Source organism: Sceloporus undulatus, chromosome 4 (genome assembly GCF_019175285.1).
Source record: "Sceloporus undulatus isolate JIND9_A2432 ecotype Alabama chromosome 4, SceUnd_v1.1, whole genome shotgun sequence".
In the NCBI taxonomy this organism is placed as follows: domain Eukaryota; kingdom Metazoa; phylum Chordata; class Lepidosauria; order Squamata; family Phrynosomatidae; genus Sceloporus; species Sceloporus undulatus.
Genome location: NC_056525.1, coordinates 164,766,007 through 164,786,522, shown reverse-complemented (window position 1 = coordinate 164,786,522; position 20,516 = coordinate 164,766,007). Strand labels below are relative to the sequence as shown.

General features: G+C 46.1%; 1 protein-coding gene across 1 annotated transcript in view; it reads left to right on the top strand.

Moving 5' to 3' along the window:
- WRNIP1 (WRN helicase interacting protein 1) overlaps window positions 1-20,516 on the top strand; it is a 123,531-nt gene that overhangs the window by 83,913 nt on the left and 19,102 nt on the right. Inside the window, exons 2-3 of the mRNA XM_042466033.1 lie at window positions 3,391-3,582; window positions 4,812-5,056. Of these exons, the coding sequence (XP_042321967.1) occupies window positions 3,391-3,582; window positions 4,812-5,056 (437 nt within the window). The remainder of the gene's footprint in view (window positions 1-3,390; window positions 3,583-4,811; window positions 5,057-20,516) is intronic.

The following is a 20,516-nucleotide window of genomic DNA, read 5'->3' as shown; positions in this document are numbered from 1 at the left end:
TAGTTGTTTCATCTAGCTCAGTACTGTCTGCACACCTTGGCAAAAATCTTACCAGTTATTCACATGGATATCTCTCCCAGCTTGACTTGGACATTTTAGGTATTGAACCTGAGACATTTTGCATGAATAACACACTCCACTGGTGAAGTTCATCTCTTGTAGTGGATTTTCCCTCTTACCTCCTTTCTGGCCCTCTATTATCTGCTTTATCTTCCCTTTCTGTATGGGCTGCTGTGAAAGAAACAGTTTCTTATTTTTAGGGTTTAAAGGCACTGCATAGCAGAGCTGATGCTTAAATGTGACTTTATGAATAGGGATCAGCGTGCCATTTTGAAGACATTCCCAGTGAGCTTTTTCTTAGATACTAGGGGTTGATTGAGGTTATAAACAGAAGAAAATCAAGCACTACACTAAGGGGATGGGCAGTGTGCATAGGTTGCTTGTTGGATCACACTTCTGATGGATAGACTCAGTCTTTTGTACTTGTTAGCAAGACTGGATAAGGGTGTGGTGCTTGCCTGGTGTTAACCAAAACGAAAGAAAACAAGATTTTCATTGTTGTTGTTACAGGCAGAAAGCCAAGTTTGGTTCTTCAACCTTTTCTGTACCACAAGTTACCTTATGCTAGGATTTATTGCAGCGATGTTCTGCATCAAAAGATTTCCACATAACATATTCAGGGTGCAGTGTGAAAGGCTCACCTGTGCATGGCCAGGCTAAGGGTGCATACCATGACCAGCCTAAAATGATTTCCATATAACACAGCAAGGGTACATTGCTTGAAAAAGCATTTCTTTTCTTTCTGGCATACAGTGCCAAGATAGGAGTTGAAGCCTAACATATTAATTTTTCTAATCTGTGTAATTAATATGCGACCCACCACATTAATCTCAGCTCGGCCTCTGTGTGTTCTGGCCCATCAGGAGAACAGTAAAAAAAAAAATCTCCAACATGTGCTTTACCTCAGACTGGGAACCTAGAAGGGTGTGGGCAGCATGCACTTTGGCAGGTCACAGACTGTATAGAGCTGCCATAAGGAGAACTAAAAGGTTCCCATAAATAACTGTGGCCATAAGGTAATAATGTGTTCTATCAAGAGGGCAAAGCGAAGAGATCAAAAGGACCACCCTTAAAGATAAATCAACAGTTTGTCAGGCAGCCAATGAAGTGTACTGATTATATTTCATTTGTAGAGGCCAAGTGCTAGTTAACAAGTAAATAGCTTAAGGCAACACACATGCTAAACCTGTGGATTAACATATTTAGTGAAATCATCAGTACTAAATGTAAGGTAAATACACCTAATCTTCATATGACGCCTTTGGCGTCCAGATCATTTGACATAAATCATTTCCCCAATCCTTAAAGGGAAGCTGTAGAATAGGACAGTATTATTTCACCTCAATCAGAGTATACTTTTCTTGATCAGGATATGATTTTGGAAGGATCAACCAAGCATGAGTCTCTTTCAGGAAGAAGCTTCCTGGCAATCAGAATTGGCTTTGGGGAAAGTGCAGAGGGCTGTAGTAGGTCCTTTTCCAGGGAAGAGTGATAATGGTGATTGTTCCTTCCATCTTCCTATTGCAGAGATCAGCATCCCTTCAAAAGCCAGTTCTAAAAATTTGAGGAGGTCCCTTCAGTGCTGCGTTTGATAAAACATGATGGGGAAAAGCTGGAGAAACCATTCTGAAAAAATCCAAGATGCACTTCTCTTCCACCTTTACAAGGACTCCTACTGAATCCAACCCAGGCTGTATGGACACTGCAAAAACAATCCAGTTTGGCACCACTTTAACTGCCATGCCTCAGTGCTATGGAATATGGGAACAGTAGTTTGTTGTGGCACCACCAGAGCAGCAAACTACAGTTCTCAGAATTCCATAGTATTGAGCCATGGCAGTTAAAGTGGTGTCAATCTGAATTACTGTATTTCTGCAGTGCCAATGCTGACTCTGCCTGAATTGACTAAAGCACAAATGTATCATTGAATTATAGTGTAATCGTATATTTAAAAAATAAAAGTTAAAGGTAATCCCTTGACATGAACGTCTAGTCGTAACCAACTGTAAGGGACAGTGCTTATCTCCATTACTAAGCTGAAGAACCAACGTTGTCTGAGGACTACTCTGGTGGTCATGTGGCCAGCATGACTGCAATGAATGCTGTTTCCTTCCCACCAAAGTGATACCTATCTGTGTACTTGCATTTGCATGCTTTCGAACTGCTAGGTTGGCAGAAGCTGGGACCAGTGACAGGAGTTCACCCCATCATGCAGCACTTGGGACTTGAACTGCCAACCTTCTAATCTTCTGATTGTCAGAACTGGCATCTTAACCTATAAGCCACTTCATCCCTTTATTTAATAAATAAAACATTTATTTTACAAAGGGAGGTTCAAGTCCAAGATATGGCACACTCATGTGGGTTTTGAACATGTGCTCCCTGCACTCCAACTTGTTTTGCAAACTGATTTTGAAACTGAGTGGGCTTTGAAAAACAGTGTGTGAAATTGCATGAAGGTCTGCTGTCCAAAGGGAAAGACCCTCCAGAATCCCACTGAGAATGCCAATAGGCTAAAATAGCTCTTGGGATACCAGCCAGAAAGCAGAAGATTTATTTCTCTTTTTCACTAGCTGAAACCTAGCTAGGATGAAGAGTCTTTTTTTAAACTAAGGTCACATGGATTTTCTGTTTAAATAATATTTCTCTTCACTGAAACAAACATTAAAGTAGAAGTGTATAATTTCTAGAAATTTTGAAACCATGGAAAGAAAACATTTCCCCTCAGGGTTCTTTTTTTTTTTTTTTTCAGGGGAGGGAGGAAGGAATTGGAATTTGGGGTAAAATTGAGAGGAGGGTGCAACATTGATAGGCTTTACTGATTGCATGTAAGCTTGTTATTTTAGGGATTTAAAATGTGTTAAGCATAACTTAGATTGGCATACAGTTATTATATATGATATATAAAAAATATGGTTTGCTCAGAAAATAATTATACACCATTGAGTAGCACTGTTGTATGAAGTCTTATCTAAAAGTCTATGGTTACATAGTTTTTGATATGACTGGGGAGGGAATAAATATATGAATAGTTTGTCTTTAAACATTTTATTCATGATTCTGAAAGAAAATATGCCATAGTCCAGATTTTTTAATTTTTTCAGGAAAAAAATAAGGTTTGGGGGGAAAAGTGGGGGTCACCCCTGAATTTTCCTATTTTGTGCATCTGTGCCTTCACATTTCTAGACAAAACAGATAGAAAATTTGCCTATTTAAAAGGCAAATAGAGCCATTTTGTTAGAGTTACTATCCCCAAACATTTTCACTGTCCTTACTGTTTTCTGTTCCCAAAGCAAAATCAACCAGCAAACTCCTCTCTCTTGGTTTCAGACTACCTTGGCGCACATCATTGCAAACAGCAGTAAGAAGAATGGTACGCGGTTTGTGACATTGTCAGCAACAAGTGCCAAAACCAACGATGTCAGAGATGTCATTGCTCAAGCCCAAAATGAAAAGAGACTCTGCAAGAGGAAAACCATCCTCTTTATTGATGAGATACACCGTTTCAATAAATCTCAACAGGTATTGACTGATGTTGTCACTTCCTTTGGACATGAATGGCTCCAACAGGGAATGTTTTAGACCAATGTTGCTTTAAAGCCAAAATGATATTATTTTTTAAATCGATATCTGTTTGTCACAGTTGCATCCTATCTTTTCTCTTATGTTCTTTGGGTGATAATGTGTTTACTTCTCTGAACCTGGAATAAGCAAGGCTTTGTACATGGGTCTGCCCAGTCTATGTCCCACATTCAGTCTATTGTACCAGCCTTTTTCAAGCTGTCACATACACACTGCTAGACATATCAGACTACAAATCCCATCATCCTCAGAGAGTGCAAAGTTGGCTGGATGTTATGTGTGTTGTAACCCAACACATTTAGAGGGCAACAGCATCAGAAAACTGAACTGAACAGTACTGGCCTATTGCATGTTTTCATGCATTTTTAAATAACATAGAATCACATTTCATTTAAGCTCTTTGGAAAATACAGTGCTGTTGTCTCTCGGCTTAGTTAACTTTTCATTTACAGTAATAAGAACATTGCAGCCCAGTTAAAGCCATTACCCTAGAATTAGAAATTTGACAGGTGCCCAGTATTTTAGCATACCACTATTCCACTAGCAAACAGCAAAATCATCATTCTGCAGCTTGGGATGCTGAGGGAAGAAACAGAGGGGCACCATTTTTCAAGAGATGATTACTCTGTTCATGTGTGTTTTAGCTTATGCTAACTGTTTCAGAATTTAATTTCTGCAATTGGAGGAACAGATGACAACTCTTGACATGAATAGGTGCTGAAAGTTACAAAATATTAATGGAATGGCCAGTTTCTATGAAGGGGAGATTTAAGACAAATCTTCCAAATATTTGCATAATACTTTACAATCTCTCTGAATAATGTTTTTAGCAAGTGAGAGAGCTACCCAAGATTTATTTTAAAGTTGTGTAACAATTATACAAATAAGAACTTCAGAACACATCTAAAAATATAATCCTGTGTTGATAATAGGGATAATTGAGGTGGTCCCTAAAACATACACAGTAGAAGTGAAATGAATGAAGTGGTTAGCCTTTACTCTTAGAATGAATGATCACCCCAAAAATACCCACCACACATCATCTGTACTTCCAGACATATAGAAGCCATTAAAAAAGCAGTTTGGATTTTGAAATATTTTACTCACATGGGATGGCTGAAGTTTTCATTGATGGGAACCAATTTCTTCTGTTTTCCTCCCATGGCCAGGACACGTTCCTTCCACACGTTGAGCGTGGAACTGTGACACTGATTGGGGCAACCACAGAAAACCCTTCTTTCCAAGTCAATTCTGCTCTTTTGAGCCGATGTCGTGTTATTGTTCTTGAGAAGCTGTCAGTGGAAGCAATGGAAGCTATCCTGATGCGAGCGGTCAAGTCCTTAGGGATCCAGATTTTAAGCCAAGAGAAGCAGTGTGCTGGCTCTGTGAATGGCAGCAACAGCAAGAGCTCTGAGTAAGTATGCTTTGTGAACAGCAGAGTGTTACACACACCACCTAAAGAATCTGTTGACTGCCTGCCAGAGGAGAAGTGAGAAAGGAGGGATGGGAAAATCTGAACTCCTTTAATAGCAAAAGAAAAGCAGCCATTGTGTGCATTCAGTGTAAGTTGTAGGGAGAAAAATATTGTAAAGCCTCCTATCCGTTTTAAAAATTATTTGTTCCAGATTATACAGGGTGTTTTATGCAAGCGGGTGTAATTTCTGGTTTGCTCAGTCAAGTTGGATATTTATATTCCTAGCGACACTTACAGTTAACTTTAGGCTTTTTCTCTTTTTTGTATCCAGTAATTCTGGTGGGTTCAATATTACTTCTATTCTAGCAAAGTCTTAGCCAGGACATAGGATTCCATCAGTTAGAAATATCTTTGTAGACTGAGCAATTTTTAAAATAATGAATGTGAAGTGTAGAAGTAACAGTTGTTTCCAGATAACATGTTATATGTCATGCTTCCACATAATCCGCCCCACACCCTCAGGTCCTCTGGGAGGAATCCATTGCAGCCTTTAAAAACCAGACTAACTGCTACTTCCCAGAGGGCCTTCTCTACAATTGCTCCCAAACTATAGAACAGTCTGCCGGACGAGATCCATCCAATTGCCAGCTTAGACAGCTTTAAAAAAGCTGTCAAGACGGATCTCTTCCGGCAGGCCTTTCCTGAATAAAAGTGCCCGGCCACAGAATGACTGCCCCCCACATCATGTATTAGCCCACCGCTCTGTCCTTGTATATTTGTGTGTGTGTGTGTGTGTGTGTGTGTTTTAATAGATATTTTAATTGTACATGTTTAATCTTGTTTTAAGGGGGGGAGGAATTTGAGACATAATTTTGTAAATGTGGATTTTAATAAGTTGTGAGCCGCTTTGATTGTCTTGTAACAGAAAAGCGGGATATAAATAAAAGTTTTATTATAACAGGGATAAACAACCCTTTTTCCTGTGGCCTCATGCATCCCTCCCTCAGTTTTTCTTATACATATAAGCACTTATTGCTGCCAGATTTGCATTCCTGCCACTGTATTTTGACTATCGAGTGACAGCAAAAGAAACCCTGGAGTTTCAATTTAGATGGATGCATCTAGTTACACAGTTAATGCCTACAAGTAATTTATCCGGTTAAAACAAGGCGGGTGCTCTCCACAGACCGTGATTCAAATGAAACTGGTGATTTTTTCCTGCTATATGATGCGTAAAATTCAGTAGCACGGTAGCAGGTTTAGCGCAGAGTAAACTGTCCTTTTGAGCTTTGCTCACTCACAAATGTTCAGTTATAGCAGATGCAACTCATAAGGGGTCAAGGAGGGGCCGGTGCTGCACTTATTCCCCCTACTTCCCAAAAGTTAACTCACGCTCCTGTTTGAAAGAGAGAGTGTCCGTTTTAACAATGCTGTCAGCCTCAGGGAAAAAAACAAACCAAACAAAAAGCTAAACGCAAATTCCCAGCCCAAACTATATTACAAGACTGTCTCCTGCTGTTTTCCTGCTCCTATGCTCATTCAGAGTCTCGAAGTTTTGAGCTCAAAAATAAAAATAAAAAATTGGAAAAAAATACAACTTGGAGCAGATGGTCAAAAACAAGAACATGATTGCCCAATTCCTCATATCCACAACAGAATCTGATAGTGTATAGCACTTTGCTCAGGAAAGTGAGGAGAGCCCCCACAAGTTCAAGGCTGCATCCACAGTTCAGAAATAATGTGAGTTTGACACAACTTTAACTGTCATGATCCAATGCTATGGAATTTTGGAAATTTAGTTGTGTGAGACATTTAGCCTCTCTGTCAGAATCCTCTGATGCCATTACAAACTACAAATCCCAAAATCCCAAAGGATGGAGCCATGGCAGTTAAAGCATTTTAAACTGGATTATTTCTGTAGTGTGATGCAACCAAGTCAATTATCTCTTCACTGATTGAATCCAATACAGAGAATATGACAGATGCTTACTTAGCATGAAATCAGTAGGAGCTGTGTGGCCAGCCTAAATCCCCATTATTTCAGCAGGCCTTAAAAGTGTAATAATGTTTATCTAATTTGCCATAGAGCAAAGTGCAAAACCTCTAAGGCATACCTTTTGTACAGTTTATTGTGAAATTTTACTCCAGAAGATGTATACGAAGAGGGGTGTGAGCGCCTGCAACTAGATGGATTAAGTTAGGAAAACAAAGGAGATGAGACATATTTTCGTATTTAGCATGTTGTATCGTATGGCTGTCATATTGCACGCAGGGTATAAAGGGTGGTTTAGGGGGTGGGACAGAAGCAACACTCCTGACAGCTTTAATGTAATGCCACGCTGTGTTTGCGGCATTCTTTGGCTGACTTCTGGAGGGCTTTGTTTCTGGATGAATGGAAGTCAGAAGAACCATTCTGCCTTTCTCTCTGGCCAAGGTTTGTGTTTCACCATACAGATATACACTCAGTAACAATGTAGACAGGTTCCTTCACATCACTTCTTAACTGAAACCTTGGCACCAGAGGCCGAAATAACAAGGACAGATTCGGATAGGTTCCTACAGCATAAAAAAAAGAAAAGCAATTCATCTGTTTCAGCAATGCCCTCCCCCCCAAATCCTAACATTCGCATTGCACACGTGCAGTAACAACAACCAGGTCGATAAGCTGTACATAATTAGACAAAAAACACATGATACGTTCTAGAGATCACATGAGGGCTACTTCCAAAGTGCTTTTTTTTCTTCATCAGCCTACACTTTTGTTATGATTTCTATTTGGTGGCATGTACAGATCTGGGCTAACGTGTCTAGATATCATTGGTAAAGCAAGCTAATCTGCTCTCCTGGTTGCCTCTGAGTGATGTTCGTGCATGTTCTACAGGATCTGGAGGCAGGTGCTGTTTACCTTACGCTGTTGTAGGCAGGCACACAGCTATAGATGGATTGACTGAAGTCGAATCCACACTTTCCCAACTCAGCATGATTTGCACTGTCTATCGCAGACACAATTTCTGAAACCTGCCGTCAAAATGTTAAATATAAGCAAGACATTACTATTGGAATGTTATTTTCCACAGCATGTAAAAGTTACTTTTTGAGCTACCAGAATTCCCCAGAAACATGGCAATGACTGTAGATTCTGTTCTTTATGGAGAGAGAGATTTTCCCCACGCTCCATTCTCTTTTTAAACTCAGAATCCACAGATTGACTAACCAGAACCAAAGTAAAAATACATGCATTTTCTCTGCCTTCCTCTTCATAAATAAAGAGGGTTTTTTTTGGTGTTGTTCCTCTGATAATACATACTGGTGAGATGAAGTCAAGGTCCGATATCCATTTTATATTTTCTCCTCAGCACTACAAGTTGGATATAGACCTGTAAACATAATCACAGAAAGGTTAACGGGGAGCTCAAGGTCACATATAAGCAAACGACACAGCCAAAAAATAGCAAGACTCTGGGTGCCCTTACAGTATGTTAAACTGGTAGTGTTGGGGGCTGCTTGCTCTGCATTTCTTCCCCAATTCCTCTCTCATTTTTAAAAAAAACTAGCACTGGCCAATGAAACTCCTACTCACTTGTTGTCAATCAGTGATTGCAGGTTTTTTTTTTAATATTACACGGAGCAATATTTGATAGAGATCACAAAAAAGACACGTATCAGGATTGTTTGCTTTTAGGTAAAAGAGGGTTTTTCGCTGGATAGCTCACTACAGCCCTCGTCACTCATTTTCAAAGCGATCTGAAATCACCCATGGAGTGGAGGGGCTTTGTTTCTTCTATGCCACTGCCAGTGCTTTTCTTCTTTAGACAGGGAACAGTCTGAAAAGAAAAGCCATCCTATCCACAGAGATGTTAAAAATTGGGATTCTAGTTGCATGGAGAGCATCCACACTAGGGGACTCCCTGTCACACTTGTGGAGAGCAGTGGGGCTGACGAGAAGTGGTAAGGCTAGCATGCTCCTCCTTCACATGTTCTTTCAAATGCTTTGTAAAACAGTGGATAGGTCTGCAATTATGTTTAATGCTGCATTCTTTAATTTAATGATTTCACCCAAGTACCGGGGGGGGCGGCTTTTTCAAATTTTGCTCAACAGCCTTTAGACAACAATTGTAAAAAGTTGATGGTGATAACATTATTGAGATATAAAGCTGTTTGTGACAAAATCTGTGGTTAATTTGTTAATTGTTGATTTCTCCGCTCACCAACTTCTAGCTAAACATACTCACACAATACACAGTACAAACTGAGAAAAGCAGTACTCAGAAACAGATTTTTTTAAATGTAAAAGCATAGTTTAAAAACAAAAGCTATACATAAAAATTACTGTCTTTGGCTGGCAGCCAAAACTCAACCAAAGATGACGCTAGCCTGACTTCCTTTAATGTGTTGCCATGTTGTGCCAATGTGAGCAGTGAAGCATAAGCTGCTTCAACGGATGAATAATTGGTCAATTATCAGACAGTGGCAACCTTTTAGTGGTATGACACATTGTTAAAGAAATGGGTGAGAACCCTACATTGATATGGCTTTGCAATAGGACAAAGAGAATTGAAGTTATCTGATGTCTGCAGCAGCAGCTCTTGTGGGTTGGTATGCTTTGCAATAGTGAAAACTGAGAGGTGAGAGGTAACTTGTTGTTTCCTTGTTCTGCTTTATTCCTGGCTGCTACTGGAAACCATTTTTCCCACTCCCTTGAAGGCATGGCCCTCCACCATCACAATAGAGTTCTGTGCTAGTGTACTGAGCCTGTCTCATGTGTTATGAAATTTGGGAGCTAAAATGTAGCCCTCATGCGATGCCCTAGTCTATGTGGAGAAGGATACAACAACAGATACTTGAACAGGAAAACAAAAATGGTTGTTAGATGTGCCCAAACTACAGCTGGAGGCCACTGCTGCTGTAGAAGCCAGTATCTGTAGCAGTTGACTAGAGATCATTATATGTATCCATCAGCAGCAGATTCCTGTGTGAAGACAGAATAAGCACGATTGCCTTCATCATGGGCCATTGACATATCTGAACTTACCGTCATACTGAAACAATTCATTTAGGCTACCACCAAGAGAATTCCACTTGAGTTTTTATCATTGTCTGTCCCACGAGCTGTACTTTTCCTTACCTTTTAGTTGACACTCTATCATAAGGTCAGCCAGTGTTAGTTCCTGGGGTGTCCCCCCCGCCTGAGTGTTTATATTTGTCTCTAATATCACTAGTTCATGGTACAAACACCAGGGCTTGGTGTCCAATATGTCCTGTGTTTAATTTTGGAGACTGCAAAAATATGAAATGGTGCAAGTGTAAGATGAGAGTAGGTATCTTGAGAGGTTGAAAGTCAGTTCCTGCCTTGCAATTGTTACCCATCAGTAGGTTAACGGGACAGCAATAATTTAGTAATGAAGAAAAGAGTGGGAAACCTCTTCCATTACACAGGTACGTTGTAACTATTGAAAAATTCATGTGAAAAGCAAAGAGAGCAATTACTTACGTTAAACTCTGAAATTTCCACTTAGTAAGGCCTTCTGAGCTAGGGAACTGGATATATTTATAATGTTTATCATACCTACACGTTGGCCCTCTATATCCACAAGATTCTGCATCCATAGATTCCACCATCCATGGCTTCAAAATCACTCCCTCAAAAAATCCAAAACGCAAACCTTGATTTCCCATTTTAAATAAGAGGGAGAACCATTTTACTATGCCACTGTATATATGAGACTTGAACGTCCATGGATTTTGGTATCCATAGGGTTCCCGGACCAAACCCAGCAGATACCAAGGGTCACTGTCTGTCCGTCTGTCCATCCGTTATCTATACCATTATATTAAAGGTTATGATAGCAACATGAATATATAGTTATGAGGATGAAGTGGGCATGTATGCCACCTTCAGCATTGCCGGAAGGCAGGAAATAAACAAACCAAAAATATGTAAATATATTGTATAATTACCATATGCAAATAACAGAAGCTATTCTTTCCATAAGGTCACAGCTTTCAAGTGAGTTTGGGGAATTTGAGTAATGGAAGGGAGAAGCTTTCAGGACTGAGATGTGCAAAGGATTGCATTGAGCAATGCATTTTATCTAGATATTTTGTCCCTATATTTGTTCAGTTAAATGACACTGCGACACTGGTGAACTTTGGAAAGAATTGTGTGAAGAAGTGTTTGCTATTTTACAATGGAGAACAGTGGTTTTTCTGGCTGTGTTCCAGTAAACTGTGGATTCCTTGAAGGCTTAACAGGGATAGCTGGCTGTGACAGCTAAGAAAGAACAACCAAAGCTAGGTGGCTGAGCACAGTTGTTGAATGAAGAGAGTCCCAGATTCAGTCTGCAGCATGTGCAGTTTAGAAGGTCTCTATTTATGTATTTCTTCTTCGTGGTCTCTGCGAATCATACAAATAGGGTTCACTGCGCCTGCTAGTTGCTGCGGACCTACTGGAATCACTGAGGCAAGTTAACTCTGCAACATATTGAAACTTTTTGGCGGTACTCCGCCCACCCGTTATAAGGCCCCTGCCTTCCCGCTCTTTTCCCCCCAGTTCCTTTTTCCGCCGCGCTAGCTGCCTCAGGGAAACTTTCGCTTGCTTGCTTGCTTGCTTGGAATCACTTTCGCTGTTTGACCTCAGACTGTACTCTTGACCCTCTTGTCTCCCGCCCCTTGTAACTACGGACTTCGGACTGTGACCTCGTTTTTGGATTCTCCTCTGGCTTGTCGATCACTGGAAATGCCTGCACCTTTCAAGAAGTGCGACATTTGCGGGGGCAAGTGCCCGTCCAGGACCCGCACTCCTCCTGCCTGCTGTGCCTGGGCAAGGAACATCGACACCAAGGCCGCCTGCTCTGCAGATCCCTATCCTCCCAGACCCGGAAAAACCGTGAGTCCCGGCTCACTCGGCGATCCGCCCTGGGGAAGGTGCAAGAGGGAGGCTCGCGGTCATCTTATGTTCCCGCCTTCGGCGCCCCGCCGCCTCATCCTTTCGGGCCCAGTGTGTCCAGCGTCGGATCGGGAGAGCCGCCGTTTCCCAGCGTGGTGTCTGTCCCCGCCGGGACCCCTTCCACCCACCTCCATGTGGCCCGTGGCTCCAACGCCCAGTGCCACCGACACAAACCCTCCAAGCGCCCCACACAAGCGTCGGGGTCTGAGGGTACGCGAGCCGACCCTCCAAACCGGCAGGGAAATCGGACTCTGCTCCAAAAGGCCACCAGAGCCGGTAGTCCACCTCGCCTCGCCTTCATCCTCCAAGGCATCCAAGCGTCTCGCCACGCTCCGAAGTCCAGGAGCTGGCTGTACCTTTGGAAGGGGCGAAGTCCCAAGACCCCTCCTCGTCGCAGCAGCTGCTGTCCTCCTCGCGAACCCGCCGACAATCCGTTCTTCCCAACGGAGGAGCTTCCCAGGCCTGGGAAGAAGAGGCACCACAACAACCCGTTCGTGATCCTGCCCCTAAAAAGTCCAAACCCTCCAAGATCGACCCGCCCACCGATCCTCCGAAGGCGAAGGAGAAGAAGCGCTCCCCTTCCAAAACAGGCTCAGCGCTTCCGCTTCGGTAGCTCCCACGCCCGGAGCCAACGCCGGTAGACCGGGGACCCCGTTGGGTACCGGACACTCCACTGCCTCTGCCCACCATGGACTTTGTCCACGGCACGGAATGACACCGCTCCCTCGCTCCCCAGAGCAGCGGTCGCCCTCCAACCTGGCAACCGAGCGACGAGGAGGACCAGCCCCGTGGCCAGGACGTCCCCGACCTCTTCTTCGACACGCAGTCACGTCGGTACTACGTGTTGGTTTCGGAGGACAGGGCTTTGAGGAGTTCACCAGGCTGACCCCCATCCCATAGACCGGGGCAACCCGTCCAGATCAGTCCCACGTGTCGGTCTACGAGAGGTCGCCGTCTTCACCCCGCAGGCGCTCCCGGCTCAGCCGACTTCGCTCCAACCCGACCAGAGATCCCAGGTCAGAAGGACGGACCCTCTCCTCTCCTCCGACCTGGACTCCGAGAGACGAGCCGCTGCTTCCTTCTGAGGCACCTCGTAGAGGATTCTTTCTCGGAACCAGCATCCTCCCAGGATGCACACCCAGAGCCGCTTCTCCTCCCGTCGGTGACGTCGGTCTTTCACCGCGCACGTCTCAGATGGCAAGGGCCTCGACATCAAGTTCGCTCCACGGAAGACGACGCTGAGGACCCGGTTGAGCGTGGGTTCACGGACGAGTGCCTACTAATCGCCTTGCTGCCTCTCCTTCCGTCGCTCCAGGCCATCGTGAAAGGGCCTGGGACTCTCCGCCACCCTGTCGGCGCCCTCCCGCAAGGTACGAGTTGCTCTACAGAGTCGCCCCGGCGAGTTGCCCTGGTTGGCGACCACCCAGGCCGAACTCTGCCATTGTGGAGGGAGCCCAACAGCTTCGTCCCGAAGCAGCCACCCCTCCCCCGTCGACCGGAGGCGAAGAAGGTGGACGGACTGGCCAAGAAGGCCTACTCGGCAGCGGCTCTTGGGTCAAGGCTGCAACTACACTACACCGCCTGCCAGGGGGCTACCATCCCAGACCCTCATGGAACGGATTTCCCCCTCGTCCCGGACGTCCGGATGGACATCACAGAGGCAGCTGGGTGGAGATCAGGGACGAGGCCCGTCCATCGGAAGTTGGCTCATCACACTTGCCAGGAATATGGCGGACTGTTCGGGGGAGGGCCCATGTCAGCATCCATGCCTTCGACCCCACGCCGTTGAGCGGCCCCGACCTCAACCCTACGGTCAGGGCGGCCATCGAGGACATGCCGCTCGACGGGACCGGGCTCTTCCACGCCGAGACCGACGACCGCCTGAACCGCAAGTTCAGGATGCAAGGCGGCGGCGAAGAAGGCATGGCATGTCTTCGGCCTCGGCCCTCTGTCCGTTCCGAAAGCGTCAGTGCCGTGGCAACCGCAAGGTCAGTCCCAAGGGACCTTCCCCGGAACGGCAGTCCCAACAACAGGGCTCCCAAGACACCGCTTTCCCCTCGCAATCTTCCTCCTCCTCTGGCGGCGCACTTTCCCGCCCCGGTACCGCAAGCCCCTCTGGCGAGCAGGATACCGACCAGGGGAAGAAGAGCCTGAAGGGACGCAGCGCGCTTCGTCTCTCCTTCACACCCCTCTCTTCCTGGACATTTGAGGCCCATGCTAACACCCGGGCCTCTATAACATCGGACTCGTGGCTTCTCAACATCGTCCCGCAGGGGGTTATGCCCTCGAGTTCCAAGAGCTCCTCCAACTGGAGCCCCATGTCCACTCCCCCCTCGGACACCCTTCTCGACGAAGTGCACGCCTTGCTTGGTAAAGGGCAATCTCCCCTTTGCCGCCGACCAATGCCCTCGCGGCCTTTTTCTCCAGGTACTTCACGGTACCGAAAGCGGATGGGGGCATCAGACCCATCCGGACTTGAGACAATTTAACTTGTTCCTTGACTACCGTCGCTTCGAATGGTAACCTTGGTCCCCATTCTGCCTCTGCTCCACCAGGGCCTGTGGTTTGCGACCGTCGACCTGAAGGACCCGCCTCCTTCCACATCGGGATCCGAGAGTCCCACCGGATTTCCTCGCCTCCGCAAGTCGGCTCCACCCCCGCCGTCCCACTCCAACGGCTGTCCTTTTGGCTTGGCCACGGCTCCACGGGTCTTCAACAAAGTGCATGGCACCGGTGGTGGCATACCTTCATCAGAAGGGCTTCGTGGTCTTTCCCTACCCTGGACGCACTGGCTATTGCAGCCGAATCCCAAGGCGAGCTGCAGGAGCAGTCTCATTCGACCTTGACACCTCTTGGACTCCCTCGGGCTGGTCGTCAACAGGGAAAAGTCCCACTTCACACCGACCGACAGGTCAAGTTCATCGGGGCCATCCTGCGACTCCGACAAACTGCTTAGCCTTCCCCCTCCGGACCGGTTTAGGCCCTGACAACGTCCCTCAGCCGTGCATCTCCCACAGAAAGGGTGAGAGCCTAGAGACGTGTCAAGTCGCCCTAGGCACATGGCATCGACGACATTCGTCACTACCCGGGCAAGACTCGTCTTCGACCTCTCCAATCCTGGTCCTCTCCGTCTTCTCTCCGTTGGAAGACCCTCCTTCAATGGCTCACGGTACCGAGGACAGGTGCCGCTTCCCTCAGATGGGGTAGACAGCTCCAAAGTCTGCACCGGGATGCCCTTTCATCAGCCCGGCACAATTGACTCTGACAACCGATGCATCCCTGGAGGGATGGGGCGACCACCTGCGACCTCGTCGTCAAGGACAGGTGGTCCACACAGGACAAGCTCCTCCACATCCAACGCTTTGGAGATGCTCGCGTGGAGAAGGCTTTGAGGCGTTCGAGTTTGCTGTCACAGGAAGGAGTGGTCCTGCGGAGGGACAAACACCACCGTGATGTATACCATCAACAAGCAAGGTGGACCAGATGCCCGGACCCTGCCTCGGCCTCACGCTCTGCATCGGGACTGTGCATCCAGAGGCACGTGTCCCGGGAAAGCAGCCCAAAGGGCTGATAAGACAGCTAGTTTCAAACAAACAACCACCCCCCAGCAAAGCAAAGTCAGTGTAAGCTACTCAGTCCTGGAGAGTTGCAGTAGCTTTACCAAAAGGGTTTACCCAGAAGAATGTCAGACGGCCGAGGTTCAGGGTAACAGATAGGCAGGTAGATAAAGCAGCCAAGGTCAAGTTTCCGGTAGTCAAGACAAGAGCCAAGGAGCCAGAGACAGAGTCTTCCTCTAAAAGAGTCAATATCCACGGCAAAGAACCACACATGCTCCAGGTGCTTAAGAAGGCAAGGAGCTGGCCTTCAGCTGTGCCTGATTACGAGACGCTTCTGATAAAGCCTCCGAGATCTCGAGAGGCCCTCTCTTTCTGCCGACGCTCATTGAAGGTAGGCACACGCCCAGATCCCCTCCATGTCCACAGCCTCGGCACCAGGCAAACTGACTGCTGAAACCTCTGGAGGGGCCATAGACTCTGCTCCAGCAGAACTAGGGCCAGCCTCTGGCTCCTCCATTACAGGTTACAACCCCTGGGCTCTGGCTCCTCCATTATAGGTTCAGATCCCAGAGGCTCTAGCTCATCCTCGAGTCCTCCAAGCCATCTTCCAGTGCTGGGCATGACACACGTCCTCCCAGCGACATTCACCTCCCGGGGAGGACAACGAGCTGGCAGATCGCCTCAGCAGATCCCCTTCGGTGTGCCACGTAGTGGGAGGCTCCATCCCCGAGACGGTCAGCGGACCTCTTCGATCGGTGGGAACCCCCGGATCGACCTCTTCGCGACCAGGTGGAACAGCCACTGTCCCCAGTTCTGCTCCAGGAGGCGATTGACGGATCCTCGGAGACGCATTCACTTTCCCCTTCCTCGACGGGGAGCTCCTCCTACGCCTTCCTCCGTTCCCTCCGCATCATCAGGGTGGTGTCCAAATGACACGGACCCTCGCATGCGATCCTGACACCCCGTGGTGTGCCAAGACAGCCGTGTTCGCATCCCTTCTCACCTCCCAGGGAGTGCTTCCTCGTCCGACCCTCGTCCGGACCTGCTGTCGATCCAGACGGACGGATCGCCACCCGACATCGAGAGCCTGCAACGGTACCGGGAGGATTCGGCCCTGACTGCCTTGCCGGAGGCAGTAGGACGGTGATCTGGCTGCGAGGAAACCTTACCACCAGCGCTCTTATGCCCTGAAATGGAGGAGATTTTGCCTCTCCTGACCAAAAGGGTTGTCTCCTGCGCACAGGTGTCCACCAGTCGCAGTGGTGCTGGAGTTTTGATGGCACTTTTGGATGGAGGGCGTCCCTCACATCCATCAAAGGCATCGGTCTGCATCTGTGCCAAATACCAGTTCGGGGGAGGGGTTCTTTTCTTCAAAGACCCCTGGTGAAGGGGTTCCGAAAGGTTGTCCACCTTTATCCTCCTGTGTCGGTACAACAACGCCGCTTGGAGCTTGGGAGCTTGAGGTCGGTACTGTCCGCCCTCCAATCCAAGCCCTTTGAACCGATGGCCACAGCGGACGTGAGACTATTGACTTGGAAAAGCGCTAGAAAAATGATCACAGGTGGCTCTAAAATAAAGTAATATCAATTTCTAAATATGATCCTGGGAATGGAAATTGAAGAGGAGGTTGTCAAAGATATTATGATGCGTGGGCAAGAGACTTGAATCGAAGTATAGAGGCTAGGCAGTGGGAAAGAACAGGGAAAAAAAGAATAAATTTACAAATAATGGAGAAACTAAGAGAACTGTTTAAGTCGTACTTCAGGTGATTTAATACCCCACACATGATATCTAAAATGTACAAGGGCACGGAGGGTTTGTATGTTGGAATGCCCAAAAGGAACTAGGGACTTATTTGCATAGCTGGTGGTTATGTGATAATGCCAAACAATATGGAAGAGGATTCACAGAGAAATGAAAATTTTAAATTTTACCATGTCTCCCGACCCGATGGTGTATTTTGTTTTAAATATGATAGAAGACCAGGAACTGGAAAGGACAAATGGCAAATTGATTTTTCTGTTCATAGTCACGGCTAGATGCTTTATGCAAAGTATTGGAAGTCTAAGGAGGTTCCATCAATAGATGAATGGAAAATCAAATTATTGAAATGGTAGGAACGACAACTAGTAGCTAGGAAACAGGCTCAATGTCAGAGTTTTTAAAGGATTGGGAACCCATGGATGGCCTTTTAGATCAGAAGAGGAGTCCTAATAGATATATAGCTATTGTAGATTAAAGCTAAATATTTATGAGGGTGCCAGATCGATTATAGCAAGATTCCGAGTATTATGTATTTATGCTATGGGATTAGTGGCCAAACAGTTGGATTATAGAGGTGGTTAGTAAAGCATTAGCGGAGGATTAAGGAACATGGATCATGGCAAATAAAATAGAGAGTGGTGGATGGCAACGCTCTTATAATATGAGTGTATTTAACGCAGTGACGCAGTTTGGATACACAGTGGGAATTTAATGAAGTGGAAGTAAGTTTTCCTATAGGGGTTACGTAACGATTAGTAAGAGTATGTTTTGAATATAGATCATTCGATCCGAAGCAACAAGGGTTCAGGATAAGGAAGTTGCCGTTGTCGTATCTGTGTCCTGTTACGTTTATGTTCGTGGAGTTTATGGGGTGGTGGTGGGTGTAGGGCTTGATGGTTTTATATTTTTGTATGGGTGTAGGTTACAGTTGTAATATGGTAATATTGTGTTTCCTCGTTTGTTACAGTTTTTAATTAAAAAAACTATATTTAAAAAAAAAAGAAAAGCCTTATCCTTGTGCCATCACCCTCGGCCCAGCCGTGCGGGCGAACTCTGGCTTTACGGAGGGACCAAGCCATTCCTGAGGTTTCCACAAGGAACAAATGGCCTCCGTACGGACATCACCTTCCTTGCCGAAGGGTTGTCTGCTTTCCACATGTGCCAGACATTGTGCCCTGCACATCTCCGGCATCCGACCCGCAGTCGGATGAAAGAGCGACGCCTACACTCTCCTCTGTTCAGGAGAGGCACTGGCCAGGTTACCCGTGGAACAGAACTGCTGCCTCCAGTCGGTCCCTATAGACTTTTTCCAATGCTAATGGAACCGTCAACCGAAGAAGGGGTTGCCTGTATCTGCGCAGAGGTTGTCCAAATGGGTGGCTGGTACCACCACCTCTGCTATGAATGTTAGGCAAGCCTCTCCCTGCCGAGGGTTCGGATCCCATTCCACTAGGTCAGGCGAGCATCCTCTGCACCTGTCGGGGAGGTCCTTGGAGGATGTCTGCAAGGCTGCCATCGGTCCCACCACCTCTGACTTTCATCAAGCATTATAGGTTGGACACCAGGGCCATCCGAGGCCAGCGTTCGGGAGGGCTGTGTTGGGTTCAGGGTGCGCATTGATTGCACACTTGAGTGCTGTGTTACAACTTTAACAGTTAACATGTTTACATTGCTGAATGTGGATTGCAACAGCTATGGGATTGGGTCTTGCGCATGACCTGTTCCTCCTCAGGTTTAGCAATGTATTGCATGTGATCTGTGCATGAACAAAAGACTGACTCTTTAGGTGTCAAGGTGTTTATTTGTAATAATATACCTTGGTTCACCATAGCTTTGGTTTCAGGACAACTCCCTCCGCCGCAGACCTAGCTGTCAGTCTAAACCCATTTGTATGATTTGCAGAGACCACGAGAGAAGAAACAGGTTGCTGTACCTGTAACAGTATTTCTTCGGTGGTCATCTGCGAAACATACAATCCACCCCGTCCGTCCCCTCAGTGTCCTGCTCTCAGTGGGGTCTTTCCCCCGCGCTGCTTGGCGGAAAAATTGCGGACTGGAAAAGAGCGGGAAGGCATGGGCCTAATAAGGGTTGGGCGGAGTTACCGCCAAAAAAGTTTCAATATGTTGCAGAGTTAACTCTGCCCAGTGATTCCAGTATTCCGAGCAAGCACTGCGCAGTGCCGCAGTGAACCCATTTGTATGTATTCGCAGATGACCACTCAAAGAAATACTGTTACAGGTAAGCAAACCTGTCCTTCTCTTAATGTTTTGATCTTAAGTTTTCTGTTTTCAACTGGCATTTTTATTTTGGGGGGGTTTTCCATGTGAAGTTTTTGTTAGTGGGAGCAAGCTAGTACACTTATACTTAGCATGTCTCTGAGAATTTAGCTAAAATTCCCCAACACCTTAGTGTATAAAAACAGGCAATAAATTATGTTGTATGTTGGTGTGGTTCCCTTTTTATTCCTATGGCATCTCAGTGAGCACAGTGGCTGGGCTACCCAAGTGATCTCATAGCTGAGTGGGGACTGTGAATAATGTGGCCTAACTTCCATGCAGGACCTGATGTGTACTTTCTCAGCTCACTTTCCTTTAAAAATAACCTTTTAGTCAGCTTCATCTCATTTACAAACATAACAACATTGGCTGAGAACTAGGAAACAGACAACAAACCCAAATGCTGTGGGAAAAATAGGATATCCACTGGGGAAAGTTGTTGTGTTCACTACTGTGGGATTTACTGTACTTCCCCCAAATTGTTTGCGACACTACCTTGGTGAATACAGCTGTTTCAGCAGCCCTAACAGACAATGAGCCAAGGATTGTGATTGCAACATTATCTTGGGATCAGCAAAGGCTGAAAACAGCCCTATTTCAGGGTAGAAATGGGGTATAGGAAGGACGAAAGATGGCTATTATATAAGTTTCTCCTTGCATTAAATGGCTAGCTATTGTAAGTTTGTCTGCATGGCATGTTGCATGACATTGTTGGTCACATTTACACACCATCCCACATTTATGTGCTTTCTTGATTCATCATCTGAAACTCTTCTACATGTGGCCATGCCTAAAACAGCTGGGTTGGGAGTATGAGCAGAAACGGTTGGCCTTGCCGTTCATAAGTGGTTTGACAGTAATTTGGCAGTTTCCCTAGTTTACACTGAGAACAGAATTCCAGCAAGTGATCCAGATGA